Source organism: Anser cygnoides, chromosome 1, assembly GCF_040182565.1.
Source record: "Anser cygnoides isolate HZ-2024a breed goose chromosome 1, Taihu_goose_T2T_genome, whole genome shotgun sequence".
NCBI classification, from domain to species: Eukaryota; Metazoa; Chordata; class Aves; order Anseriformes; family Anatidae; genus Anser; species Anser cygnoides.
Window position 1 is genome coordinate 117,963,794 of NC_089873.1, and position 25,677 is coordinate 117,989,470.

A 25,677-nucleotide genomic window follows, 5' to 3' on the forward strand; every position below is an offset into this window, starting at 1 on the left:
CTTCCCCCCCCCCGCCTCTCCGGCCGCGCGGGTGCCGCTCGCGCCACGCGGTGCCGGTGGTGCGCGTGCGCGCGCGGCCGCCATTATGGTGCCTACCCTCAGAGTTAGTGAGGTGTGGGGTGCCCAAATGTCATCGCTGTGCCGCCCTGCAGGGTGCCGTACACACGAGCCTGTGAGGCAATTTCAATGTCCCTGCAGTTAAATGGAGAGCAACTTCATTAGAAGGGGCAAGGGGAGAGCGCAAGGTGTGCCTGATGTAGCGCCTCCTGAGCGTCCCCCTAAAGATCCAGTGAACATCCCAATTGAAACACAAGTTCTTGCCCCAGCTGCTTCTAAGGGTACGGTTGTGGGCAGCAGGCGCTCACTTCTGCACATACTCAGAGTACGTGGTCACTCTCAGGTCCAGTCAGGAAGACCTGTGATCTCTTGACACATACTGTGAGAACAAGCTAACAAACCAGGCTGAAAAAAAAAACAAAACACTGAAGTCAGACATCAAAAGCACAAGCACCAAAAAACATTAGAACCATACAATTTTGGCACTAATCCTGAAGCAGGAGACGGTCCTATTACTTGCCAGAGTGGTACCCTATTCTAAAGTGCTCTCGTTTGACGAGGTAATTCTGGAGCTACCATCACGTTTTGAGATCTAAAAAGAACATATTTACATAAAAACTAACAACATTCATTAGCCAGGGGATCAAGGAAACTGAAGCCTCTGATGGATACTGAAGCATATAATTAAGGGGCTTGACAAAAAGTTTCTATGATTACAGAGAGGATAGCAGTGCTGCTTAGAAGCTAAAGGGTCTTTCTGCAGTTAGGCATCAGTACAAAGGATGCAGACAAGAAATCTGAGTTAGACCTTTGTTATCACATCCTCAAGGGCTGGAACAGTGATTGATTGAAGGTGGGAAGGTGCAGGTTCTGAAGGAGATTAAACAAAAATGAATGAGCTGCAAATAAAAATGCCATTTTCATAGAATCATTAAGGTTGGAAAAGACCTCCAGGATCATCTGGTCCAACCATCCCCCCTACCACCGCTATCACTCACTAAACCATGTCCCCAAGCACCACGTCCAACCTTTCCTTGAACACCCCCAGGGACAGTGATACCACCACCTCCCTGGGCAACCCGTCCCAATGCCTGACTGCTCTTGCTGAGAAGAAATGTCTCCTGATTTCCAACCTGAACCTCCCTGGTGCAACTCGAGGCCATTCCCTCTAGTCCTATCACTAGTTACCTGTGAGAAAAGGCCGACCCCCAGCTCCCCACACCTTCCTTTCAGGTAGTTGCAGAGAGCAATGCGGTCTCCCCTGAGCCTCCTCTTCTCCAGACGCAACAACCCCAGCTCCCTCAGCCGCTCCTCACAGGACTTGTGCTCCAGGCCCTTCACCAGCCTCGTAGCCCTTCTCTGGGCACGCTCCAGGGTCTCGATGTCCTTCTTGTACTGAGGGGCCCAAAACTGAACACAGCACTCAAGGTGCAGCCTCACCAGAGCAGAGTATAGGGGGACGATCACCTCCCTGGCCCTGCTGGCTACACTATTCCTGACACAAGCCAGGATGCTGTTGGCCTTCTTGGCCACCTGGGCACACTGCCAGCTCACGTTCTGGCAAGCATCAGTCAGCACCCCCAGATCCTTTTCCTCTGCACAGCTTTCCAGTCACTCTCCCCCAAGCCTGTAGCACTGCATAGGGTTATTGCGGCCAAAGTGCAGGACCCGGCACTTAGCCATGTTGAACCTCATCCCACTGACCTCTGCCCGTTGACCTATCCTGTCCAGGTCCCTCTTCCTATCCTCCTGCAGATCAACACTTCCCCCCAGTTTGGTGTCATCTGCAATTTTACTTTAAAGTGGAGGGTTGCTATCGGATCAGATTCTTTCTAGTCATTTTGGGAAGCTTCACATAATTATGGGCCCAAACTGCAAATTTGAGCTGACTGAATTGAAAATTTTGCAATGGAAAAATAATGTGGAAGACACAGATATGATACAACCTGATCAGTGTTTGCAGCAAAGTGTTCATGTTGCAGTATGAAAATCGCTGCAGAGGAGCAGGATTTATGCATTTGAACCTCCCTCCCTCAAATTACTTTTCAGTTTATGCCATAGTAAAGTTACACTAACATTCATTTTGGTAGATGCACAACATGATGGCTGGTGTTTGTAGTTTGACAGTAGTTTCCACTGACAATTATAACAATAAACATAATTTCTGTGAGGCCTTACAAATGAGGCTGTGTTAAAGGAAGAGTAGTTGTGATGCAGAAAACAGACTGAGCACTCAGTCTATTACAAGCAGAATTTGTCTCTTAGGTATTTCGGAATTCTCTGAAATGTTTACAAATATGCTTTATTTTTGCATAATGTTCATAGCCCCATTGTGGTCAATAGGGCTATTCACAAACACACGTGCTTGCATTGTGCTCTGACGAAGTACAATGGAAACTTAACACTGAGGCCAGTTCTGAGAAAATAAGCCAAATTTTATTTCTCTGCCTGACTCCAGAAGATGTTTAAAATGTATCTACTTTAAAAACAGAACAGCAATTTTAGAAGCAGTTCACTACCCGGACAAGAGTTATGCCCAGTGACGAGAGTTCATTCGCTTCCCTGTGACACCCCCTGGAATTCCTCAGTCGGTCTGAGTTGACTTGAAGCCACTGCAGCCATCACAGGACAAGGACAGTCCCCTTGGCACCACTATGTGTCCTGCTTTGGTCTTTGTGTACATGCTCTTGGGATGTAACACTCACCTGCTCCCACTGCTCTATACAGAGGTGGCAAAAGATTTCAGCCAGAGCTACTTGCTACCAGAGGACAGGTCCTGTTGCTTGGCTCGACACTGCAGTGTGTGCCCGTTAAGGTCTGCCTGTTAGAGGATGTACTTTTTTCCCAACAGTTGCTTGCTGTTCATCAGCCTCCTATTTAGGCTCAGCGCTGCAGTATAAACTCACAAAACCAGCAGAAACAAAGCCTTGCAAATAGCCAGTAATTTCCTTCTCATGTAGTGAGCTGAACTGTCTCACTGAGTAGGGCAATAAGTGCCAGAGCTAGCACAAGGGAAGATCAGGACTGCTGCAGCTGTAGCTTGCAGTGAGGGCGATGAAGGAGTGGGACAGCCGCTTTCAGCAGCAGCAAGCTGCTAGATCAGCTCAGCCTCCTGGGGGGAAACCTGCGGAGAGGCTTGACCTAGCCTAAGTCGTCAGGGGAACTGCAACTACAGTGGCCTGCAATGAGCTCTAACAAAGCAGAAGTCCCTAGTGGTTTTGATTCATCACTAAAAGCAGCCTGTGACATTTGTTTGCAGAGTATATGCTTTACACGATAAGCTGAATGAAATTGCATTGATTTTTGCTCTAATGTGTTTGTTAAAACCTTCAGCTAAAATGTGTTGAAATGTGTATTTCTTCTCGGGGAATTAAAATCTGCTCGGACTGTTTGAAATGCAATAGGTTCTGACCCTTACGTTGTAAAAGAACTCATTTGTAGGTTTGTCTTTTCTGTAGTTCGTGCTGCACAGTGTGCTGCCGAGAGCAGGAGCCAAGCTCCAGAGCGTGGCTTTAACTCAGACACTCTGTGAGTCCGATGCTCTGCTGAAGCCTGCTGCCACTGACATCTGTGTTTCACAGGCAGGTAACTTGACCCGGAGATGCTGTTAGAAAACAAAACAAAACTCCCATGTTGGAAATCACAGAATTGTCGTATCACAGACTGGGTTGGGTTGGAAGGGACCTTAAAGACCACCTGGTTCCAGCCCCACTGCCGTGGGCAGGGACACCTCCCACCAGACCACGAAGAGATCTTATGATGCCTCCAGCAAAAGTACGTGCCTGAAATAGCTCATTAGGATGAAAAGCTGAAAGAGAAGATTGCACGGAGTTCTTTGGTGTGTGGAATAGGTGCTGCTGTGCTGGTAGTGGTTGGCTGGGTGCAGGTGCTTGGCTAATAATATCATGTTTCAGTTTTGTGAGACAGTAATAGTAGGACTACACTGCACTACTGAAAAGTAAACACACTCTCATCTTGCTCTTCATTTTCTTAGGAGTCCTCCATACCCAGGGTGCCTCTTACACTGGGAACAGCGGAGCACATCCCCTCCAGAGCTTTATAACCCTCTGCTTCTTTCTGCACCCTGCTCCCTCCTGCTCTCAGCCTGGCCGTGTACGTGCCAGCACCAGAACCAGCACCAAAACGCACACACAGGGGGGTGCTGCACCTACAAGATACCTACCGTGTGCCAGGGAGAGGGATCTCCGTGCTCTGCTTAGTAGTAACAGCCAGACATTTCACAGGATGCTTCCTTCTAAGTCTAAGCTTGAAGCGAGGAATGAAACAAAACAGCTTTTTGCTTGTGAATTCATGAGATGCCAATGAACTTGTGATTAACCCAATGTCAAAGAGCCAGAATTTCATCTACATTCATCTGCTCGCAGTATTGCAACTGATTATCTGAAAGTGGGATATTTTCCCCTTGTGTCAGTGTTGCCGAGCTCTTGTTGGATGAAAGATCTGCTGTACTGCATCTGCCTGCTGAAGGGCAGCAGTTTGGACACAGCCTGCTAACACTGGAGGCCACATTATGTGGGCACATCACAATGAGGATGAAAGCTTCTTCTTAGCAGCCAAATCCCTCATAACTGAAGTGACTTTGTCTTGCACACAGGGCAAAACTTAGAAAGAAGAAGGGGGACTAGGGCAGAAACTAGGGCATATAAGAGAGGGAGAGGGAAAAAGACCCTTTGAGGTTAACGTTGTCAGCACAGCTGGAAAGGTGGAAGGGAAGTCATGAGCCAGCAAAGTAAAGGAAACATGAAGGAACGTTGAGATTTTTACTTTTCTCTGGAGGAAAAATAGGAATCCAAAGCAGTAACTATTTGTTATTGCACATTTTATTTTACTAAATCGAAGTGAGAACATTTGTGGGACTCAGGACAGCTTGAATGTGTTCCCTGTCTTTAAGCATACACTCCGCAGCAGTGGGGTTGTTCAGGCTAGTGGCTCACTGCAGGTTACTTCCCCACCCCAATTTCTCTTGACCTACAGGGTTAAATGCTGCCACAAACCCTCTTCTGTTCTTTTCTGCCTTCTTAAATTCAATGTCACCGCTGGATACCAGCTAACACCTGGTGAGGAGAAAAAGGTGACACCCATATTTGTTCTCCTGGTTTGCTGGGCAAACCAGCATAAAGAGGTGATAAACCATATAAAGAGGTGGGAAAAAAATAAGGAGATAGGGAAGCAGCCAGTTTTTTAGGAGTGGCAGATCAAGGAGGAAATGAGAAGAAAAAATGGTTGTAAAGCAAAAGAGGACAATGCTTGGATATATATATATATATGTTATATATATATATATGAGGAGTTTAAAATGAAGAAACACAGCCCAAGGTTGAGAGCTTAGAGTGTGCTTGGTGTAGACAATGGCAGCTTCCCGTTGCCTGTGCCCAAGACTCTGTGTTAATTAAAGATACCTGGAGCTCCAGGCCAGCACAGCGGACTTGGCTTTTCAGGTTAAAGGAATTTTGCTAACAACGTGTGTGCAGTAATTATTAATTCATTATTAATTAATAATTAATAATTAATTAATAATAATTATTAATAATTAGTAACCTACAGCCAGCAAGCACTTTGAACAATTTTACCACATCTTGAAACAAGGCACGACCACGAGGAAAGAGAATCAATTTAAGATGTAGCATCAAAAGTTAATCAGAGAAGGCGAGTTGTGTACACTAGAGCAGTAGCTGGTAATCTCACTTAATCTACTTCCATGTCTATACCTCATTAATCACCACGGTTATATAAGTAGATCTTATCAAAGATCCTTAATTATTGCAGCCCAAGTAAGTATGGCACAGCTGAGAGAAGGGTGAGATCTCTGCATCCATACTCTATGGGGTGGAGTGAAACAAAACCAATTGCGGCTTTGTTTCATGCATCAGGAACACGTGGATGAGGGACTGTGCCAGGTGGAGAGGGTCCTTCCCACCTGCTGACTCCTCCACGCCACTCAGTTCAGTGCTAATCGCCATCAGTGGTGCCAGGGCACTGCCCAGTTGCTGTGGGTTAAGGTAAATTTGACTAGTGAGGCACGAGGAGCAGTCAGCTGAGCAGGGTGAGTGGCAGGGAAGTGAGGAAACGCTCAGCAGAAGAACTTGCAACCCGACTATCAGAGCTGCCACAGTGCAGAGGCTGCCGAGCACGGATAAAAGGTTTGAGGGTGTTATGGAAGCTTTTCCGTGGGCGATTTTTGAGACGCCACCCCTGATTAGGAGCACTGCTGATTTGTTTAACTGTTGCTATTAGAGCGTGAACGGCAATGGAAGAGCAGGAAAATAAATAAAGCTGTGGGACTTTTCAGTTCAATACCTGATTTGATGTTGTGCTTAGAACTTTGCTGCTGGAAGCTGCTGTGAGGTCTGGGATCAGGACGCCTCATTATGCTGGTTCCTTTACATGGTGGCCCTCTCTCTGCCCAGAGGAGCTTACAAGCTAGACAGAAATGCCGTCCTCCTCCTTATATAGAGGCGCTATAGAAACCAGATTGCCCAATGGCAATCTGAAAAGAGCAAACAAGAGGTACGAGATGGGCAGGAGACAGTCAGCAGCAGGATAAGGATTTGGCCTCATCCCTGCCCTCTGGCTGTGCTGAACACTGCACTTATTCCCTGAGAAAAAAAAAAAAAAAGAAAACGAACCCATTAACCATATTTTTTTTGTTTTCTGCTGCTGTCACTGCCGGCCCCTGTGGGTGTAATTCTGGCTCCCCTCCTTTCCCAGCCAGGTGAGGTGCTGCCCCAGGGCTAGTCCCTGACCCACATCACTCTGTCCCTCTGCACAGTGTGCCTTGCCCCAGGGGCCAAAAGGACTGACTGGAAAGTAACCAGAGTCAGTCTGACAAGCAAACCCAGATGGTCCTTTGAGAGAAATTCCCTTCTGTGCTGCCCTGGGCGGTTTGGATCGTTCTGTGGGAGAAGCCAACCTCTTCAGACCTCTCTCTGTGTACTCTTGGCACTTGCTAACAAGGCCGCAGGGACAGATTCACGCCGTCCAGCCTCCAGCTCCGTGTGACTGGGCACGGGGAGGTGCCAGCAGGAGCAGTGAAACCTCCGCTTGCCCTCCGTGCCTCGGTGCAGCGAGGTGGCAAGGCGCAGGTCAAGGCAGGCTCTTCCATGGCTGCGTGTTTCTCATGCAGGATCGATCACTGCGTGCTGGAAGGGCTGGGAGGGAGGCAGCGGGTTGCTGGTGGCTGTGCCTGCCTGGGGAAAGGAAGAGCAGATCCCCAGGGGAGAGGGAAAGCAGGGTTTGCATGCCCTGTCTCCCCAGGTAGGCTCCCAGCCTCCGCGTTTTTTTCAGCTCGGGGACCTCCTGAGCCTTTCGTGGTCTCTCAGTTTTTTGTGGTCTCTCCTCCAAGCACGTCAAGTGCCCCTTGAGCTCAAGACCCCCACGAGGGTCTAGTGCCCGTTGAACCCACACAAACTCTTCCCATTTTCCATCCTCTGGGAAGAAGCTTGCCTACCTACTGTACCCATTGCACCGTTCTGTGTGTTTGCAGTCTGGCTTCGGTTGGTCGTGGTTTCCTGACACAGCCGGGGCTCTGCTAACAGCCCAGCCCTGTCGTAAGGGACGGGCGGGTTTCCCTCCACCCTTCCCCAGTGCTTATTTTGTTCCGTCTCTCCTACCCGCCTGCCTGTGCTGTGGTAAGTGGCCTGAACTGCCCGAAATGGCTAGGTTAATAAACCAAATCGTTTTATCAGAATTTGCCAGGAGGGGTGAGGCTGCACTGCCCAGATGGGAGCAGGGCGGGGGGAGTCAGGGAAAACCCCCATAATGGGGCAGGAGGAGGAGGATGGAGAGGAAGGCTGCTCCCTTTCCATGGCAGCAAACTTGTTCAGCCCAAGCCTGTCATGGGACTGTGCCCTCACGGCAGAGCTTTTTTATCAGCAAATACTAGACCTAAAAATAGCGGCTGTTTCTGCAAGTGAAGTAGAGCAGGGATACCAGACGAGCTGCTGGGGGTGGGGGGTGAAACCTCCTGCACGTTCCCGCGTCTGTCCGCTGCTGCACTCTGCTTGCGGCAGTACACTCAAAAGGCAGAGCGCCAGATTTGTCCTGAGATACATCTCCAGAAGAGAGATTTTGTTTAGGAAAGGAGCCCGGTGCAGCTACATCAAACCTCCTTCTGCTTCCCTGTGTCAGGGGAGCATCCCACCAGCCTGGGCAGGAGGTGTCCTGGACCCAGATGGCTGAGGAGCACAGGTGAGCGGCGTGATGTGGTGGCACCAAAACTCTGCGGCTGGTTTGGTTTGCTGGACCCTGAGAGCTGGACGCAGACCGGAGGGCAGGGATGGCCACCTCCCGACGGCAGGCGGGCTGTTCTCTGTTATTTTTCATGGATCCCTCTGAAACAATCCCCTCACTCCAAAGGGCCTGGGGATGACCGGGGTAAAAGCCCTAAAAGCTGCGTGCCGAAGTTCCCTCGAGGCTTCATTCGCTTTGCTCTGGCTCCCTCCTGTGGCTCTCAGCTGGAAAGGCTCACGCAAGGCAGCCCTGCGAACGGGGAGCAGGAATTCAGCCGGCCGTCCTTGAGGGCAGCACCTCCCGGGACAGCCCTGCGACTGCCTGAGGAGCTCGGGGGTGAGCCGAGAGGGAGCTGCAGAGCTCCTGGCCACGAGAAACCGCCGTGCCCGGGAGCAGAAGGGGCCCTTCAGCAAGGCAGAGCGCTGGGCAATAAATAAGAGAGCGCCGGAGAGCCCGTGCCAACGCGTGGCACAGCCTCCTGGCGCGTGAGGTGTGCGAAACGCGGTGCCAGGGGCCCTGCTGCATGCGTTTGTTCACCTGAGGAACCAGCACATGCCGCTTGTGTCTTCAGGAGGTGGTGCTGGGGGAGCCTGGTGCAGCTTTTGGGGGGTCTGGAGGCCACCAGTTAGATTTTGGGGGACAGCAGAGGCCCGTGAGGGGACGTGAACGTGGGATCTGCTTTGGAAGAGGAAGGGCTAGCCTGGGAAAAACCTGCCTGGCCCTATATCAGCAAGGGAGCACTTAGGAAAGTGTCACCTGAGCAGCTCCAGTTGTGAGGGAAACTCCTGGTGCAGAGAGGCACAGGATGGTGGAGACGAGTGAGACCCCTCAGGAGCTGGCGGCAGGAAGCTCTGCTTTCCTCGCCTACTGCACAGGTGCCTTGGAAAATTTTACCCGAAGCCAAGCTGCTTCTTCGCAAAGCAAGGAGCTCCAATCCCGTGCAAACATCATTTCCCAGCTACGACTCACGGAGTGGCTGATGCAGAGCCGATCGATCTGTTTAGTCAGTGCTGTGAGAGCACCAGCATCAAAGCTGCCGGGCTTGACGCAGCGAAGAGCAGTGCTGCCTCATGTGAATTCTCCTCGTTGTTGTTTTAGCACTTGATTTCGGGGCAGTAGCTGCAATAACAGACATTTTTGCTACCACCTGATTAAGGTACCAATGAGGCTTAGAAAAATAAGCTCAGCGCTAGTAATACAAAATTGTTTGCTCCCGTCAAGTGCCTCCCTGGAGGGCAGCAAGAAATACTCCTGTTTGCAACATCCAGCAGCACCTTTTTTTTCAGAGCAGGGCCAAGATCGATAGTATTTACAGCGCTAGTTTTAGCACTGTGAGGTAGCTCTAGCTGAAGTAACGCTAGCTCAGTAAGTAACACCAGGGGTGTGAATCTGCTGCAGGAAACCTACGCAGCACTGGGTGGCTGTGGGAACGTCCTTCGGGCCTGGAGAGGACCTACCTGCCTTGGGTGGGTGAGCAAAAGACAAAGGGAGTTTCCCAGGAGCCCAGGTCTGGACTTCGTAGCTGAAAATATGCTTTCACACAGGCACACGCGCACGTATATATATATATACACAGCAGTAATGAATGCTGGAACAATAGTAGCCAATTATTTCCCCTGAAGATTGCCTTCAGTTTAAAGCAACCACAGCAAGACCAGTGGTTCCTGCTAACTTTCATGGTATGAGGCAGTGAAGGTGGCAGTGTCATGGAAAGGGTTCCTGAGGCGTGCAGGGAGAGGGCAGCTGAAGCCACAGCCTGGCTCAGTCGCTCAGCACCCGACTCGGGAATATTCCAGCGTTTAGCTGGTCCTAAATGACAGAGGCTTCCCTGTCCCAGCACTGATGCTGCTGAAAGGATTGGCAGCTCTCCTGTAGCCCCGATATTGTCAGGCTCAGGCACCTGGGGTCCCCCTGGCCTCTGCCTGCCCAGCCTGCAGAATCCCTCTGGATCTCTGCGGGGCTTCAGGGATGTGCTGGGAGCACATGGCAGTGGTTAGGAGGCTTTACAGCCATGCCATTGCAATCTCAGTGAGCTGGTGTTACAGGTCCCAGTGATTTTTCCAGCTCTCACCTACCCCCCCCTCCCCAAAAGGCCTGAATCGTGTTCCTTTACTCTCCTTGTGGTATTACTGCTCATATTAAAGGTGCGCTCAGACAGGAGGGGCCTGCAGCGAGGGGCTTCCAGGCTCCACCAGAGCCCTGGGGTCTGCCCGAAAGCCCTCCGTGGACCTGATATGCCTCAAGGGAAGAGGACATATACAATGCTGAGCAGCAGCAGATGCCCATCCAAGCACTTTTCTGTGCACTTTTTCACACACTCTCCCTGTCCTTTGTCCCTGTCTCTCTCAATAATTGTGGATACAATGAATGCCCTAAGGCGAGGTACATGGCACTTTAATCAGTGTGCCAATGCCTACAAAAGAGCCTACTTGTTTTTATCCCCATATAAACTGCTTTCCTAAGCAGTTGTCTTCACTGGAATGCCATGGGAATTTTGCTGTACTGTGCTTCTAGGCCAGAAGAGGTTTTAAAGTCACAGCTGCAAAAAAAAATGCCCTGTTGGCAGTGCCCTGCCGCTGAGCAGGTATATCGATGCAGCCTCCTGGACAGCTGCTATTGATTTACCAACAGTGATAAATTGCTGGATTAACAAGGTTAAATCTTACAGCTGGCACTCGTCATTCTGTTTTAACGTGGTAGATTTTGTGTGTCCAGTCCTGAGCACTCACAAAGTCCAACTAAAGGCTGGGAAAAAGAAATTGCTGCTTGGTTCCTCCTTCCTGGTGACTCCCCGTCCTCAGTCTCCCTCTAACTGGTCCTTTCTGTGACCAGGGGAGCCTAGGGTCTCCAGCATTGCCACTGGGAAAGGTGGAGCAGGCTTGCAAATATGTCTCTCATATTAGAGGGCTGGTTGTGTGTCAGTCCATGGAGGCAGCTACCTTGCTTAGAGAGCTTAGGGCTCAAGCTCTGCATTTCAGCTCCAGATTTTATGTGCTGTAGGGCGTAAACTTAACAAAAGGAGTCTGACGCTGAGGGCCGCTTCCATGGTTTTGCTCTGGAGTTGAGCATCCCTTCACATTTGTTCAGCTTTGCTTATTTGGGCCAGGGAAAATCACTCAGCTCGAGAAGTAAACATGTAGGAACAAGTTAAAAACAGCCCTTACCTCCAAAAACTTCTGATGCCTGCAAGACAGAAAGCTAAAAAGGTGTGAAACAAGGCAACAGCACCCGCGAAACCTCAGCTCTTTGTTGAGCTGATAATGCAGCTCCCTCCCTTTGCCTTCCTGTGCCATAGGCACATTGGCTTAGGGCAGCTTGGGAAAATCTTGTTGTCTGTGGCCCAGAACAAGCTGGAAGGCAAACACTTGGAAAATCAGCCCTTGGATTAAGGGTGAAAATGAAAGCTAAGGTCCTGTGAAAATGAGCACTTGTGCCAGTCCCTCACATAGAGAATAATGTTGACAGAGCAAGCTGACGGGAAGGATGAGATTCCTGGCAAGACAACTCCGGTCATCTCGCAGGAAATTTGGGTGTTGGTGCTTTTCAGAGGTTCGAAAAAATTATTTTATGTGTGACTGGAAACTAACAGAGACCCCTCTGAACACCTTCCAGAGCTGCACAAGTTTTCAGCCCCCAGAGCAAGCTTTGTAAAGGAAAAACCCGCTCTGCAGCGCGGTAGCCTATGGGAATAGATGCTAAATGGATGTGGAGCATATTGTGATTTCAACCGAAGGCTGCACATTGCTTCTGATATGCTGTGAACACACTGGAAAAATTGCCTGCACTACGATTTATGGAGATAAGAAAGCACTTGCCAACTGCGGTATGTAAGCCACGGAGCAGCCGTGTCGAAATCCTTGCAATAACATTCAGAGGAGAAGGGCAGGGTTTTTTTTTTTTTTTTTTTCCAGGGCAGTGTCTCTTCTGCTTTATAGGAGTACATTTATTATATAGCGTTGCAAGGGCTGCAGTTTTTCTTGTGTGGCCTGAAATTCTCAGGCTCTGGGAACCCCAGGGGGAGTGGAGCAGTTTTCAATAAGGCCATCCTCAATTTCTCGAAGACACATGCCAGTCTCTTTTTGTGCTTTTATTGACTGCAGCAGGCATTTTCTTTGCTGACCGTATACTTCTTCAACCAAGCTGCATCCCCGCAGGCCGAAATAACCCAGCTGCCATAGGAGGGGGTCGAAATGAGGTGGAATCAATGCCACCTGGCATCGATTTTTTATGTTCCCTGGGACAGGACGGTAGAGCAACACAGTCGCAGAGAAAGACCGAACAGCTTTGCCAGAAGGTTTTAATCACTCATCAGCACAGAAATACACAGTGCCATCCCACTGAATGACACCTGGGGAGTCAGAGGAGCAGAGCCGCACAGGGCTTCAGAGTGAGAAGGGAAGGCTGGGCACATTCAGTGCCAAAATGGTACGTAGGACTACAAGGGGGACACTTCTCAGGTAGTTCAGCAAGACTGCAGAGCACCCCTCTTGTCAGGTGAGAACGTGCGTGAGAACACTAGAGGACTGGGCAGCGCTACTTAGTGCAAACTTCTATTTGCTCGTCTGCCAAAATGCTATCAGAAGCCACCAGAACTCCCCTCCTACATCCACAGCTGTGCACAAAGCACATTACTTAAACTTTTATAACTGAGAGCATCGTCGCCGGGTCACTGAAAAGCTCCTCTGTGATCTACAGATCATTGTGTCACTCCAGTTAAGTGAAAAATATTATACAAGGACTTTTGTGTTTGCATGGACTTTAGATTTGGGGCCCTGCATTTAAAAATTATTGCTCTAAGATTTCCTCCCGTTACTGCACCCCGAGCTGCAACTCCCTTCCTCTGCACTGCTCCTCCCAGTTGTGAAATACAGAATTTTCTTTCTTTTACTGAACAGCTGCAGCGGGGGGTTTTCTGTTTGCTTGTTTTCCCTCACCATGTTCCGTCTCCCTAGCTATGACCTTTAGACAAAAAGCATAAAGCATCTGGGGGAAAAAAAAAAAAAAAAGCAAAGGGAAAAGAGAGGTTGGTTTAGACCGGAGGTACTGTGACAATCTTTGTCATTTAACCTTAATTATACACAGCAGAGCCCTGGTCATTAGTGTTGCATCCTCTGGCTCAGGTCTGTTCCCATCTGCTGCTCCTGAGTGTAATACTTGCCAGGGGGTGAGAGTCTGGGAAACGTGATGATCTTCAGCTTGATTATCCCTTAGTTGGTGGCCCTCTCCTCGGGAGTGTGCTCCGGTCCCAGGCCTGTGTGTGCTCTATTTAACTCACGGGATCGTAGGAGACATCGAGGGGATCGCTGGCTCACGTTGACTCGTTTCCCTCCTCTGGTGGTGCAAAGCAGCCATAAACCTGTGGTGCATAACGACTGAGAGGAGCTGCTGAGAGCACGCCCTTGCGCTTTCAGCGTGTGCGCGCAGTGACGCACGCAGAGCCCCTCTCAGCATTTTGCTCGCCGGCCTGTCCTGCTAATCTTCTTGCTGCTAACCTCCAGCACCCTCACGCTAATGCTCATCCTCACACGAGCGCACATAAAACCAGCAAGGGGATTTGGGAGCAGCTTAGGCAAGCGGATCATTAGGGTCTTTCTCTGCCAAGTGATGTTTTCCTAAGGTTCCCATCACTGGGCTACTGTAAAAATAAATTCTCCAAGTCACCGGGCAGCTGCCACCGTAACAGACTCGTCCTGGTGGGACCAGGGATCACTAGCTCATCAGGAGCTAGCTTTCTTTGCTTGCAGTTTGGTTGGATGGACACAGCGGGTCTCTTCTGAGCCAGATGAAAGCTGTGATCGTGCTGTATTTCTCCTCAGCGTGGGGAGATTTGCACGCCCTGTGGCACTGCTCGGGGACTTCTGGACCTGGTGGAGGTTCAGAGGTGCACCCCGTGGCTGCCTGCTGAAGGACGTGCTACCTGCAGAAGATGCTGGATGTGTTTGTGTTGTGCAGGTGCAGTAGTTTGTCTATTTTAACTTATTATAAGTTAATTATACAGGCAGCCTGTGTACACACAGCAGCTGGTTCAGAGGTTTTAGCCTCTGCAGTACCAACAGGTCTCTCGATGCCTCTCACTCTCTAGCCCGAATCAATAATACAACTTCCCTGCCCAAATCCCCTTTCGTCAGTGTCCCTTCTGTATCTCACATGGCCTTTTTTCCCTGCCAACGACTCTTCTCTGTGAGCTGATCTCCATGATCACCCCAACACCAAAAACCCCGGCTCAATTCCCGGTGCCATTTCACACCTGAGCACTAAACAACTGCACAATCATCGGTGATTAGGCAATTTATTGAGCTTTTCTGGGTGGCTCAACAAGTCATGCCATAACACGTACCCTTGGTGCCTCGTGTTTTCCCTCCAAACCCTGCTCTGACAGAGGGAGGCAGACCCAAACCAGGACTGCGTGGTTCGCCGCAGAATTACCAGGTGGCTGCAGTGTTTGCCTCATCTGCTTCCTGAGTCTTCCACATTGCTGTTTGTCTAGTGAATGTCTGTGGTAGAGCATTTCCTGAGATACCCCGTCCTTCCCTGTCTGCCGTACCTTCCCTCTAGGTCACACAATGAAGAAGCTGGGTATTGGTTCCTTTGGAGAAAAAAAAAATCTATAGAAACAGTCTGATGTAGGCTCTGTAGGAAGATCTGCTCAGTGCAGGAATGTTCATGTAGATCGTGCAGAAACAACGCACATCTAAAATGTCAAGACCACTTAATTTCCTAAAATGAAAGAACTGTGTTGTAAGTAAAGAACTGAAGATACATTTATTCTTTTTCTTTTTTCTTCTCTTTTCTTTTTTCTTCTCTTTTCTTTTTTCTTCTCTTCTCTTCTCTTCTCTTCTCTTCTCTTCTCTTCTCTTCTCTTCTCTTCTCTTCTCTTCTCTTCTCTTCTCTTCTCTTCTCTTCTCTTCTCTTCTCTTCTCTTCTCTTCTCTTCTCTTCTCTTCTCTTTTCTTTTCTTTTCTTTTCTTTTCTTTTCTTTTTTTCCTTTTTTGGAAGGGGTTCATATCAAAATCAATGGACATCATTCCTCCTTTCCTCCGGTAAACATTTGAGGTTTTAATTTCTCAAACTGTTACATGACTTGGCTTCATTATTTGCTTTATATCAGTAAATATCATCTCACAAAATAACCTTGCACTCTCAAATTCTCTAGCCTGACATGAATGGTTTCAAAGCAAAGGGAATGTTTGATACTGTAGGAAGAGGAGCCATGGAAAGCTCAGGGAGATGAGGGCTGGTTGCAGGGCAGAGGGACTCTCAGCAGCAAGCTCTGTGGCCTTGAAAGAGAGGTGGTTTTATTCCTACTGAAGACTAGGGGAGTGAAAAGGGCTGTACCTCAGCCTGTCTGGGTGAGAACTCATTTTACTTACTGTTCCCAGCCACCGTGCTGATACTTACCTCCTCTGCAAATTGCCCTGGGATCTACAGACGGGGAGAAGCACCGTTACTTAGCAGCTGTGAACTTCCGAATCTGTTTCTCTCCCAGTTCTCCCGCTCTCCGTGCTAGATGCTCTCTTCACGTCTCCCCCTCTCTGGTGTGCTGCTGCAGACGGGGAAGGGGAGAGCATCTCTCATTCACTATGTAAATCCATTGATGAAAACATAAAATGCATTGTGCTGCTAAAACTTGCTGAGCTTGTTTGAATAAATGCCAAGGATTAACAGCATGTAAATTCACCATTGATTTGACAACAATGATGTTATGTGCCCCAAACACTGATGGGATTTGTTCAGTGTTTAGGATGTGGGCTCTGAGGTGGAAAAAAGGGATTGCTAGTAATTTTTTAAGCCTCTTTGGCTGCACCAGGGCAGACTGTTGGTATTATATAAAATCTTTAGATAAAATAAATATCAGCCTTTGCATGAGGAGAGTGGATATTTAACTTTTCCAGCATACAGCTGAATAGTGAATCTGACTGCGGATCGGTATAAGCCAGGAAATAAAATTTGCCCCATGCCTTTAAAACGGGGAGGAAGGATCTGTGGGGGTGGAAATCCCAAAGGCCAGCAATAAAGCAGAGGATTGTATCTTAAGAACAGTGGGACAAAGATGTCTTGTTAGGTAGAAAACTAGAAATGTCACCTCTACAATTTGCCCCCTCTCTGCTCACTCTCTCCCTGGCTCTGGTGGTGGGTAACTGCAAGCACACTCCCCATGGGACAAAAGCCATTGTGAATGAGCGTAGGGACCACCTGGGACAACACCTGTGGTGCAGGAGTTCATGGTTCATCAAGGAAAAGAAGCAGAGATGAGGGAGGGGAGAGCTGCCATGCCTTGTACTGGGACAGGCTTCATGCCTTGCTCCACGCCAGGCTGCTCGGTGCAGGGGGATCGCTCACCAGCCGATGGACGTGGGAGCAGGCAGCGCCCTGGGGAGCACAGGGGATTTCAGAGTTCCTCAGGGACATGCTGACCTCTCTTTAAAAGAAAAGCAACCCAACTTTTTAAATAAAAATATACTTTCTGAAAGTTAGGCTACCAGATCTATGTTTAAACTTCTTAACACGGGGCCTGATCTTTAAAGGTGCGCGGCAGGTAGCAACCCCCCACTTGATGTCTTGCTAAGAGCTATCCTCAAAGAGGGTTTTTCAAGTGTTCCTTTTGCTTTCAACAAGAAACATTTGTTCCTCTAATGAGAAAAGGATATAACATCTGCCTCCTCTCATGTCAGCCCTCCCATTGTGTTAACCTTGCAGCCCCAGCCGCAGCTAATCATGGTGTGCAAATTGCACTGCTAACACGGCCTCACCTCCTCCCAGCCAATATGAACTTTAGCAGGATATCAACAGCATCCGAAACTCAGCAGAAATCATTACTTCGGTGCTTTCCATGGTGTTCAATGGGGGTTGAGCATGGGAGAAAGTGAGTCTAGCTGCAATTGTACTCAGTCACTCCTTCCTCCGTAGGCATCCCAGGGCAGAAGTGGTGGAAAGGCTGGGAGCTGCTGACTGCGGCACCGCCCTGGGTGGCATGTGTGTGCTTGAAGAATGGGAAATGTCTTCAGGTGGAAGGACTCGTATCTTAAGATGGAAAGAATGAGAGAGAGAAAGAGAAAGAGAAAGAGAAAGAGAAAGAGAAAGAGAAAGAGAAAGAGAAAGAGAAAGAGAAAGAGAAAGAGAAAGAGAAAGAGAAAGAGAAAGAGAAAGAGAAAGAGAAAGAGAAAGAGAAAGAGAAAGAGAAAGAGAAAGAGAAAGGAAGGAAGGAGGGAAGGAGGAAAGGAAGGAAGAGAGAGAGAGAGAAAGAGAGAGAAAGAAAGAGAGAGAAAGGAAGGAAGAAAGAAGGAAGGAAGGAAGGAAAGAAAGAAAGAAAGAGAGAGAGAGGAGAGAGAGAGAGAGAGAGAAAGAAAGAAAGAAAGAAAGAAAGAAAGAAAGAAAAAGAGAAAGAAAGAAAGAAAGAAAAATTCTGTGTTCTCTACTAGGGAAAGCTTCTAATAAGTGCTTAGCAGCTCAGCAAAGAATGAGCCAAAACTGATAACACTGTCTCCCTAGTGAGCCTGGCCCCTTGGCTTTACTGCTTTTGTACTGACTTGTATGGACTTCTCACATCCTTTCCAAAGCTGGGCCTGTGTAAGATTAGGAAAAGCATGTTTGCTCTTTTATTTATTTACTATAATTATTTTACTTATTTTTCCTGCTTACCACTCTTTTTCAGACATTTCATAGTATTTTTCATCACAGCAGGACTGTTAGGAAGAAAACTTGCAACAAACTCATATTATTACCAGTCCTTACTCTGTGGGTTTGTCATGAACCCTTTTTTGTACCTCACAGAGGTGTTTCTCCAAAGGGAAAACTCTGACTGTCATGCTCCAACAATTTTAGCTTTAAATATGGGCAGAGATCATTCGCTCCCTTATATCGCTGCTAAACAGCTTAAACATCTAAGTGCAGAGGGCCATCCAAGTGAGCACAGTCCTACCTTTTCAGGTTGACTGGTCTTGTTGATAGAAAAAGCATCAGAACTCGTTCTCATCTTCCACAAAAGTTATGCAAAGAGCTACACACTCTGCAGGTCAGCGGAGACCACTTCACTCGAGAGGGCATGCAGATCAGAGCAGAGAGATTGCCTTTCTCGGCTCTCCTGGGGCCGCAACACATCGGTCAAAAACAGTGCTCGAGATGGTATTAGCACTTCAGACTCACGTACAAGCCCTCCACGGTTACACCTGACCGGTCACTTAAATACTTGCTTTTCTCTTCATGCTGGGCTTGCACAGGGCTTGTCCATGGAGGCTGGAAGCAGCGCTGGTCTCACACAGAAATTGGCAGCTGAGGGTCAGTCATGTGCCCAAACAAATGGTAGCTGGAAAAAAGCACGGGCTCTTTTTCATCACTGGAGCCTACTTTACTCAGAAACCCAGCCTAGGATTTCTGCAGCTTGTCCTGGGCAACATCATGGCCTTTACTAGGTGTCTTATGTGCTGGCAGTTATTTGTAATAGTTTAGGAAGGGATTCTTTTAAGGATAAGGTAGACAGCAGATCCTGCTGGTGGGCCTGAGTTGGACTCACTTTACAAATTTGCAATGAGGCTCTGGGAGAGCCTGCCTTTGACATATGGCTTTTGGTGTGCTTTTGAACACGTGCACCAGTTTGTTTGTCTTACAGGAATGCCAACAAATATCACTGTTTTTGTTCAGTCAGTGGTAGTGGTACACAAAGGCAGTGCATCCTGTGAGAAGGCTGGTCCCCTGAAATAGTGCAAAATGGTTGCTTTCTCCTCTCATACCAAAATCTTTGTTTAATCTGTTGCCGTAGAATCCAAATCTCCTTCTTGGTATTCCCAGATGTAGTTTCCTTCTGAGAGGAGGCACAAGTCACAGTGGATGGGATTCATCTTACCAGCTCTTCTTGTCCAGAAGGAGGTTGGAATTAGAATTACCCTCTTACCTGAGATGTAGGCAGTGCTGAAAGATTTCACCTTTCCTAGCCATCCGCGTTATAATGTGACCCATCTGGAGGCATCTGTCTCTCTCCACTGACTGGACAGGGAGCCTAGACAACTCACCGAGACCAGACACCTAAGTTTTAGACCACTGAAAGTTAGATGCAGGGAGTCTCAGGAGACTGCTCATTGCCCAGAGGCAGACATTTGGAAGTCTGTATCAGAAGAAAAACTGCTGTGAATGAATTTATGTTTCAGTGAAATATTTTGCCCATAAAAGACACAAAAGCCCATAAAAGACAAAATGGATATGATTAATTCTAGAGAGATCCATGAAAATATATGTCCAGAAGAAACTAAAGCCATAAATACTTATCAAACATTTGAATGCATCATGATATACTGCGTTTTAGATGAAATTTAGGTGGAGAGGTATTTTCCATTTTCCAGCACCCTGCAGGGATAGCATCCACCGCCTTCATTTTGCATATATCAGCTCACTGCTACCCTCTGGTTAACTGCAGGCTACCAGGTACTGGCTGGCTGAGGAGAGATTTTCTTCTGCCCCAGGGCAAAGGCCCAAACCTCAGAGCGCTCTTGAAAGGAACATCTTGGAAGAGTTTTATGACCCTTGTTTGCTTTCCATCCATTTTCTCAAGCAAAATGACTGATCTGGGACAATGGGACTGAAAGGGTGTTAGGTCTGTCTGTCACACTTTTTCTGTCTGTGTTTTGAGGAGAGATTGGTCTTGTTTTGGCACCTGGTTTTAGAAAAACCATGCCTGAGAGCCAAGGCCCGACCACAGGACCTTTCTTTGCTGGAAATAGACGAGGTTGAATGTAAGCTTTTGTCTGTCTTCTCAGCAGTCTCTGCTGCCTGGCTGGATGTTTTTCTACCCCACTTTTTGCTTTCCATTAAGGAAAGCCTCTGTAATGGGAGCATTTCCCACTTTTCAATGCCTGCCTCCACAGGGACGGGTCAAGGCCAAGGACTTTCCAAGACGACGAGGCACCTGGACGGCAGGCCGTGCTCAGCTGAATGTTACTTTGCCTCAGCCCCTTCTTGAATTTAGCTCCTCTGGCCTGGAGAAGTCAGGTCAGAAAGGCATTTTGGAGGTTCCCTTTCCCTCTCTCTCTCGCCCTGTGGAGACTGCAGAAGGTGCTGAGGTGGGCAGGACTCCCAGTGTAGGTGCCTCCTCTGTCTATAAGGCCCGTGGCATGCAGTCCTTCAACAAGTGGCTCTGGGGGTCTGGATGTCACAGCTGACTGGTGCTGAGCCTTGTTGGGAAGCGGAGCCTCTCTGACCCCACACGGCCTGTCTGCCCGTCGGGGCCTGTGCCATGACACCTGGGGATAAGTGAGCCCACAATAACACCCAAATCAAAACAGTGACGCCCCGCAGAGCATCTGTGGGGCTGCTGTTCTGGTCAGTGAGCAACCTTTTCTTTCCTTCTTTCATTTGGGAAAGAATTTGTTTGTTAGGATTTTATGTTTTGTCAAGTCCATGTTCGTGCTCTGCACCACGCATTGACATTGCGTCCCCCCAGCCGTGCCAGGATCCCTGCCCAGAGGTGTCAGAGACATCATACAGCACATTGCAAAAGAGTTTCCCTTTCTCCAACCCGAATCAAACCATTTCTCTCTCAGAAGAAAACTTTTATTTCATTTATTTTTAAAAGACTTTGTGTCTCTGTTTCAAGGAGCAGCAGAAATAGAAGCAAATGAACGAGAAGCCAAGGGCCGGTGGCAAAGACCCACAGAAGGTGCCTCCTCCCCAGACATCCCTAGGAAGCTCCCTGGCGTGTCCCCTTCATCCAGCTCCTGCGGAGGACGTGCCGGTGCCCCTGGGCAGGGACCGCCCCGTGCATCACAGCCTGGCAGCGTCCCTCCAGGAGATCTGGCGCTGGTTCCCACCAGACTGTCATCCCCAGGTCAGTCTCCGCATTTCTGCTGACCACGTTGCCTTCGCCGTGAGATCATGTCTTTCCAGAGAAATCCCACTAATACCTTCATTCTGCGAGACCGGTATATATAGGGGCAGCCTTCCCCGGGCTGCACTGTGCAGGCCAGCAAAGGCATCGCTGTCCTCCGAGCGGTTGCACGGCCCCCTCGCTCTCCCTTGGAACAAGACGTAGCAGCAGCAAGCATGGACATTACCATCCAGCACCCCTGGTTCAAGCGCGCTCTGGGACCCCTGATTCCAAGCCGTTTGTTCGACCAGTTTTTCGGAGAGGGTCTCCTGGAGTATGATCTCCTGCCTCTGTTCTCCTCCACTATCAGCCCCTACTACCGGCAGTCCCTCTTCCGCAGCGTGCTGGAGTCGGGCATTTCAGAGGTAAGGGTCCTCGCCCTCCCCTCCTTTGCCTTCCTCCCTTTCCCCGTGCCTCCGCCTGCTCCTCTCCACCCGCTGCTTTCCAGAGCAGGGCAGAGGCTGCAGCCCCTGCCGGGGTGCGAGGAGGACCTCCAGCCTGCTGCCAGGCCCAGCCGCCTGCCCCTTCTGGCGCCCGGGCTAGCCCTAGCTCGGGAGAAGTCTTCCTTTTGAGCAACAGCAAGCTGTTTCATGACACGTACCAGGCTGCCTGTGTTGCCCTCACAGCCATCATCCGTGTGGTGAGGGAGGAACCGAGCTTCTGCCAGAATAAGTGCCCGGGAGCTCGGCTCAGCCTTGGAGAGGACACGGGCAAGCGCGAGCAGGAGCTTCTCCAGCCCCTTCCTCCGCCTCGGCAGCTCTGTGTTTTCTGCCAACCCATACTGGAGGACCCAGGAGCAGTTCTCCAAGGGAAGCTTGTGAGGAACATATAGATGCGGGGCTATAGCCCAAAGCTTGGGGACCGGGGATTTCTCTAGCCTGCTCTCACTGGTTTGCTGCCAGAATCTAGCTACAGAGCTGAAACCACAAAGACACTGTAAATTGCTGAAAGGACAAAACACATACTGTCACAGAACATTAATTTTGATCCCATCTTGCTGCTGGGCACAAATGCCTGGTGCATCTGGCAGATTTCTAAGTGCAATCAAAGGGTTGTCTGGCAAAAGAATTGCAGCAAGAAGGGATGCATCTGCCCAGGGCAATTGAAATATTATTGCAAAGACCCTCAACGTCCCTGGGGCCTCTCTTACTGTGATCAGGAGAAAGACTTTTGCTGAGGCCAGCAGGCTGTGCATCAGCCTGGCCTGTAGCTGCAGGAGGGAGAACTGTGATGCCAAGAGGCTGCTGCCCCTTGGTCCTTGATGCCAACACTACCTCCATAAGCAAAGCTTGGGTCTTACTTCATAACAATGTTCATTTCAGGTGAGGTCTGACCGGGACAAGTTTACGATCATGCTGGATGTAAAACACTTTTCTCCTGAAGATCTGAGCGTGAAGATTATCGATGACTTTGTGGAAATCCATGGCAAGCACAGTGAAAGACAGGTAGGTGGAAGTAACTGTGACGGTGAAGAAAATGGGGAATCGAGCTCTGTTTTCTTTCTTTCCATCATCCCCCAGTGGAAGGGAAAAAAATCAGGAGTTACTTACCGATAGCCATTATTAACATGTCCAGCTCTTATAGAGCCCAAGCCTGATATCTGGCAATAATAAGCTAATCCAGTTCTCCTTTGTTTGTTTTTGACCATCATCTTCCATAACCATCAGATGACAATGTGCATTGTTCACTACTAACACCGGACCAAAACAATGAGCATTACCCGGTGCTGCCACAGCATGGCCGAGCTTTCATAAGCCAGAATCATTAGTGAAAACAGAGTTTTCGTATGCTGATCTGGAAGAGAAAAGGAAAAGCAAACTGAACAAAAGAAAAACAACCAAGAGCCTCAGGCTTGGAAACTTTTAACACATATGTCATGGAAATAACGGTGGGGGTTGAAAAGTGAATTATACCAGTGGGGGGTTAATTCTTCTCATGCACTTTCTGGCCAGACAAAGCTCTAGCCTGGAAACAGCATGTATTTTTCAATATAGTTATTTTTTTCTGACGCTGTTACTACAGAGAAAGAGATCGGCCATTTCCATGGTTGAATTAAAAAAACATAATCACATTTCTCACTGTTTTGGCCAAAAAAAAAAGGGGGGGCGGGCAGGACTGTATCCTTTGGTTGACACAGCATCGCTGCCTATTAGGGAAATAGGCATGCATACACGCATTGCTCTTCGCCTCACAGAGCCTCAGGCTTTGTCTTCAAGCATCCTTTGAAGTCGGAGGCTGTGGCGGGGCCCCCATGCGACTTGAAATTACACCCTGCTGCTCTGCTCAGCTCTTGGGGCTTCAGAGGCATCCCGGGGGAACACCTGGTCCTACAGACCTGCAAGACAGAATAAAAAGCAAAGGGTCAACGCGGACCCGCCTCTGATGGAGCAGTGGGATTGGGTGGGCACTGGGGGTTTCTGACATGGCTTTCTCCTCTCCCCCACCGCCTTCCAGGATGACCACGGCTACATCTCCCGTGAGTTTCACCGCCGGTACCGCCTGCCCGCCAACGTGGACCAGTCTGCCATCACCTGCTCCCTGTCTGGCGACGGCATGCTGACCTTCTCAGGCCCCAAGGTCCCCTCCAACATGGACCCCACCCACAGCGAGAGGCCCATCCCCGTGTCCCGGGAGGAGAAGCCCACCTCCGCGCCTTCCTCCTAAGCCCGCCGGCCGCTGCGGTACGCAGGCTGCCACCGGCTGCAGGTCTCGCTCCCGGAGCCATTGCGTAGATATCAGTGAATACCTAGAGGGGTTTGTTTTGTTGTTTTATTTCTTTTATTCCCCCCCCCCCCCCCCCATTTGTTTATTTTCTCCTTCCCTTGGGTGGAATGAGGGGCTGGGTGAGTGGCTGGTGGGCTTTGAATCTTAAGCCTGTGAGCCGTGCCGTCGGGATGGCACGGGTTGCGTGTGCTGCCACGCTGTTGTGCTTGCTGAAAGGGTCTTGGTGCCGTGCTGTGGTCCACAGCCACCGCCAGGCAGGAGGGAGTGCACAAGTAACGCTGGCTCCTGGTGCACCAATGCTTGGGGTGGGGCTTGGAGCAGGGGAAAAGCCCCAGAGACTTGTTTATCCCACACAGTTAAACTGGCTACTCCAAAAAATGCAACTCGGCCAAGCCAAGCCCCTTTCCTGGGACACTGTGTATGCGTGATAAATGTACCACAGGTTTCTTGCAACCGCAGGACGAATAATAGCGTGTTACGTTTGGGGATCGCAGCATATATTTTTATTTCAGCAAGATGTTTAAGTGTGTCTGTTCACACCGCCAGCCCGTCACTTCCCTTAGGGACAGCTGACACTAGGACAAGCACGTCTTTCCAACGTCTTAATAGGCTCTCCGGGGAGAGAGGGGGCTCACCACTCTGCAGAGGCTTCAAATCCCACCGAGCTCATCCCAGCCTACGTGTATCACACCCTTGCTCTTGCCCTCGCTGTACTTCTAGTGTAGCTCCACCTGATCCACTGGTATCTGGCACTCAGCCTGAGAACTCGGTCACTGGCAGTCAATAAAGAGATATAGGAAACATGCAATTGGCTTCGGGGTTTTGATTTGTTCTTTTCCAAGGCTTTTGAAATATAAGGGTTAGTGTGGTGCCTTGCACGGCTCAGAGTATGCACTTTCCACCACTGGAAGCACATTTTGTAATGATGACTTGTCCTTCCTTTCATGTTCCTGTTATCCTTCATGCAAGCAAAACAAAAGGATCAAAAAAAAAATAATGATCAACAACACGACACCATGCCATTTCTTAAGCTAATTGCGTCAGTGAAGAAGGCAATGCAGCCCTCATTTTTGTGATACAATGTGGAGGGTGTCATCTGATGAGGATGACTGAAGCTGTTTGATGGTTGGATGGAGGTACTAACACCAACATAGGTACTAATTACTCTGTGCAATTCCAAACAAGGAAGCCATGGCTTCCAAGCCTACATAGATGCTCAACACTGAAGGTCTCAGCACTCATGCTTGACCCAAACAGCATTCCAAGCAGATGGAAAACAGTGATATACAAGGAAAGCATAAATAATATCAGTGATAGCCCTGTATTCCCATAGTTAACCCCACAGATACAAACAGCTTGTGCTTTCTTCTTGCTAGAGATCCTCAAGTCTGAGGCCTGCAACATGAGGTGGAGCTTCCTTGGCTCCTAAGTAGAGGGGGTCAGTGCTTCCCCAGGAGCAGACACAAGTTCATCTCAATCAACACACCTCTGGGTGCTCCTGTATCCGGCCTGCAAAACGAGGCAGGACAACCAACAACACTTCCTTCACATGAAGGAGCACACGGCCGTGCCCTTGGGGGGAGTTGAAGACAGCTGGAGAGAGAGTGTTTGCTCTGCCAAAAAGGCAAACCCACTCCTTTTTGGATGATTAGCTGTGAAAAAGAAAAAAAAATGGTGAGAAAATACATGCAGTTTGTTTTTCTCATGGTATGGAGAGTATGGTCTCCTCTCCTCTCCTCTCCTCTCCTCTCCTCTCCTCTCCTCTCCTCTCCTCTCCTCTCCTCTCCTCTCCTC

The 25,677-nt window shown here is 49.1% G+C and overlaps 1 protein-coding gene and 1 long non-coding RNA gene across 5 annotated transcripts in view; one reads left to right on the plus strand and one right to left on the minus strand.

Moving 5' to 3' along the window:
• Positions 1-7,679: 7,679 nt before the first annotated feature.
• Positions 7,680-24,520, plus strand: CRYAA (crystallin alpha A). Its single transcript, XM_066979565.1, has 4 exons — positions 7,680-8,265; positions 20,890-21,524; positions 22,482-22,604; positions 23,614-24,520. Exons 2-4 carry the CDS (start codon positions 21,336-21,338, stop codon positions 23,821-23,823), a joined length of 522 nt encoding a protein of 173 aa, XP_066835666.1. The 5' UTR covers positions 7,680-8,265; positions 20,890-21,335; the 3' UTR covers positions 23,824-24,520.
• Positions 22,599-25,677, minus strand: part of LOC106036150 (uncharacterized) — a 39,758-nt gene continuing 36,679 nt past the window's right edge. For 2 of the 4 annotated variants that reach the window (XR_010825681.1, XR_010825679.1), the window contains 2 exons: positions 24,519-25,535; positions 22,599-23,494 (listed from right to left, as the gene is read on the minus strand). This is a non-coding gene — a long non-coding RNA (uncharacterized lncRNA). The remainder of the gene's footprint in view (positions 23,495-24,518; positions 25,536-25,677) is intronic. The other 2 variants (XR_010825680.1, XR_010825682.1) reach the window with 2 other exon arrangements.

Bases quoted from the DNA above. Each gene is read 5' to 3' on its own strand.
- CRYAA (XM_066979565.1), top strand. From the start codon at position 21,336: ATGGACATTACCATCCAGCACCCCTGGTTCAAGCGCGCTCTGGGACCC. The intron at 21,525-22,481 runs GTAAGGGTCCTC...TGTTCATTTCAG, and splicing joins TGGAGTCGGGCATTTCAGAG to GTGAGGTCTGACCGGGACAA. The intron at 22,605-23,613 runs GTAGGTGGAAGT...ACCGCCTTCCAG, and splicing joins GCAAGCACAGTGAAAGACAG to GATGACCACGGCTACATCTC.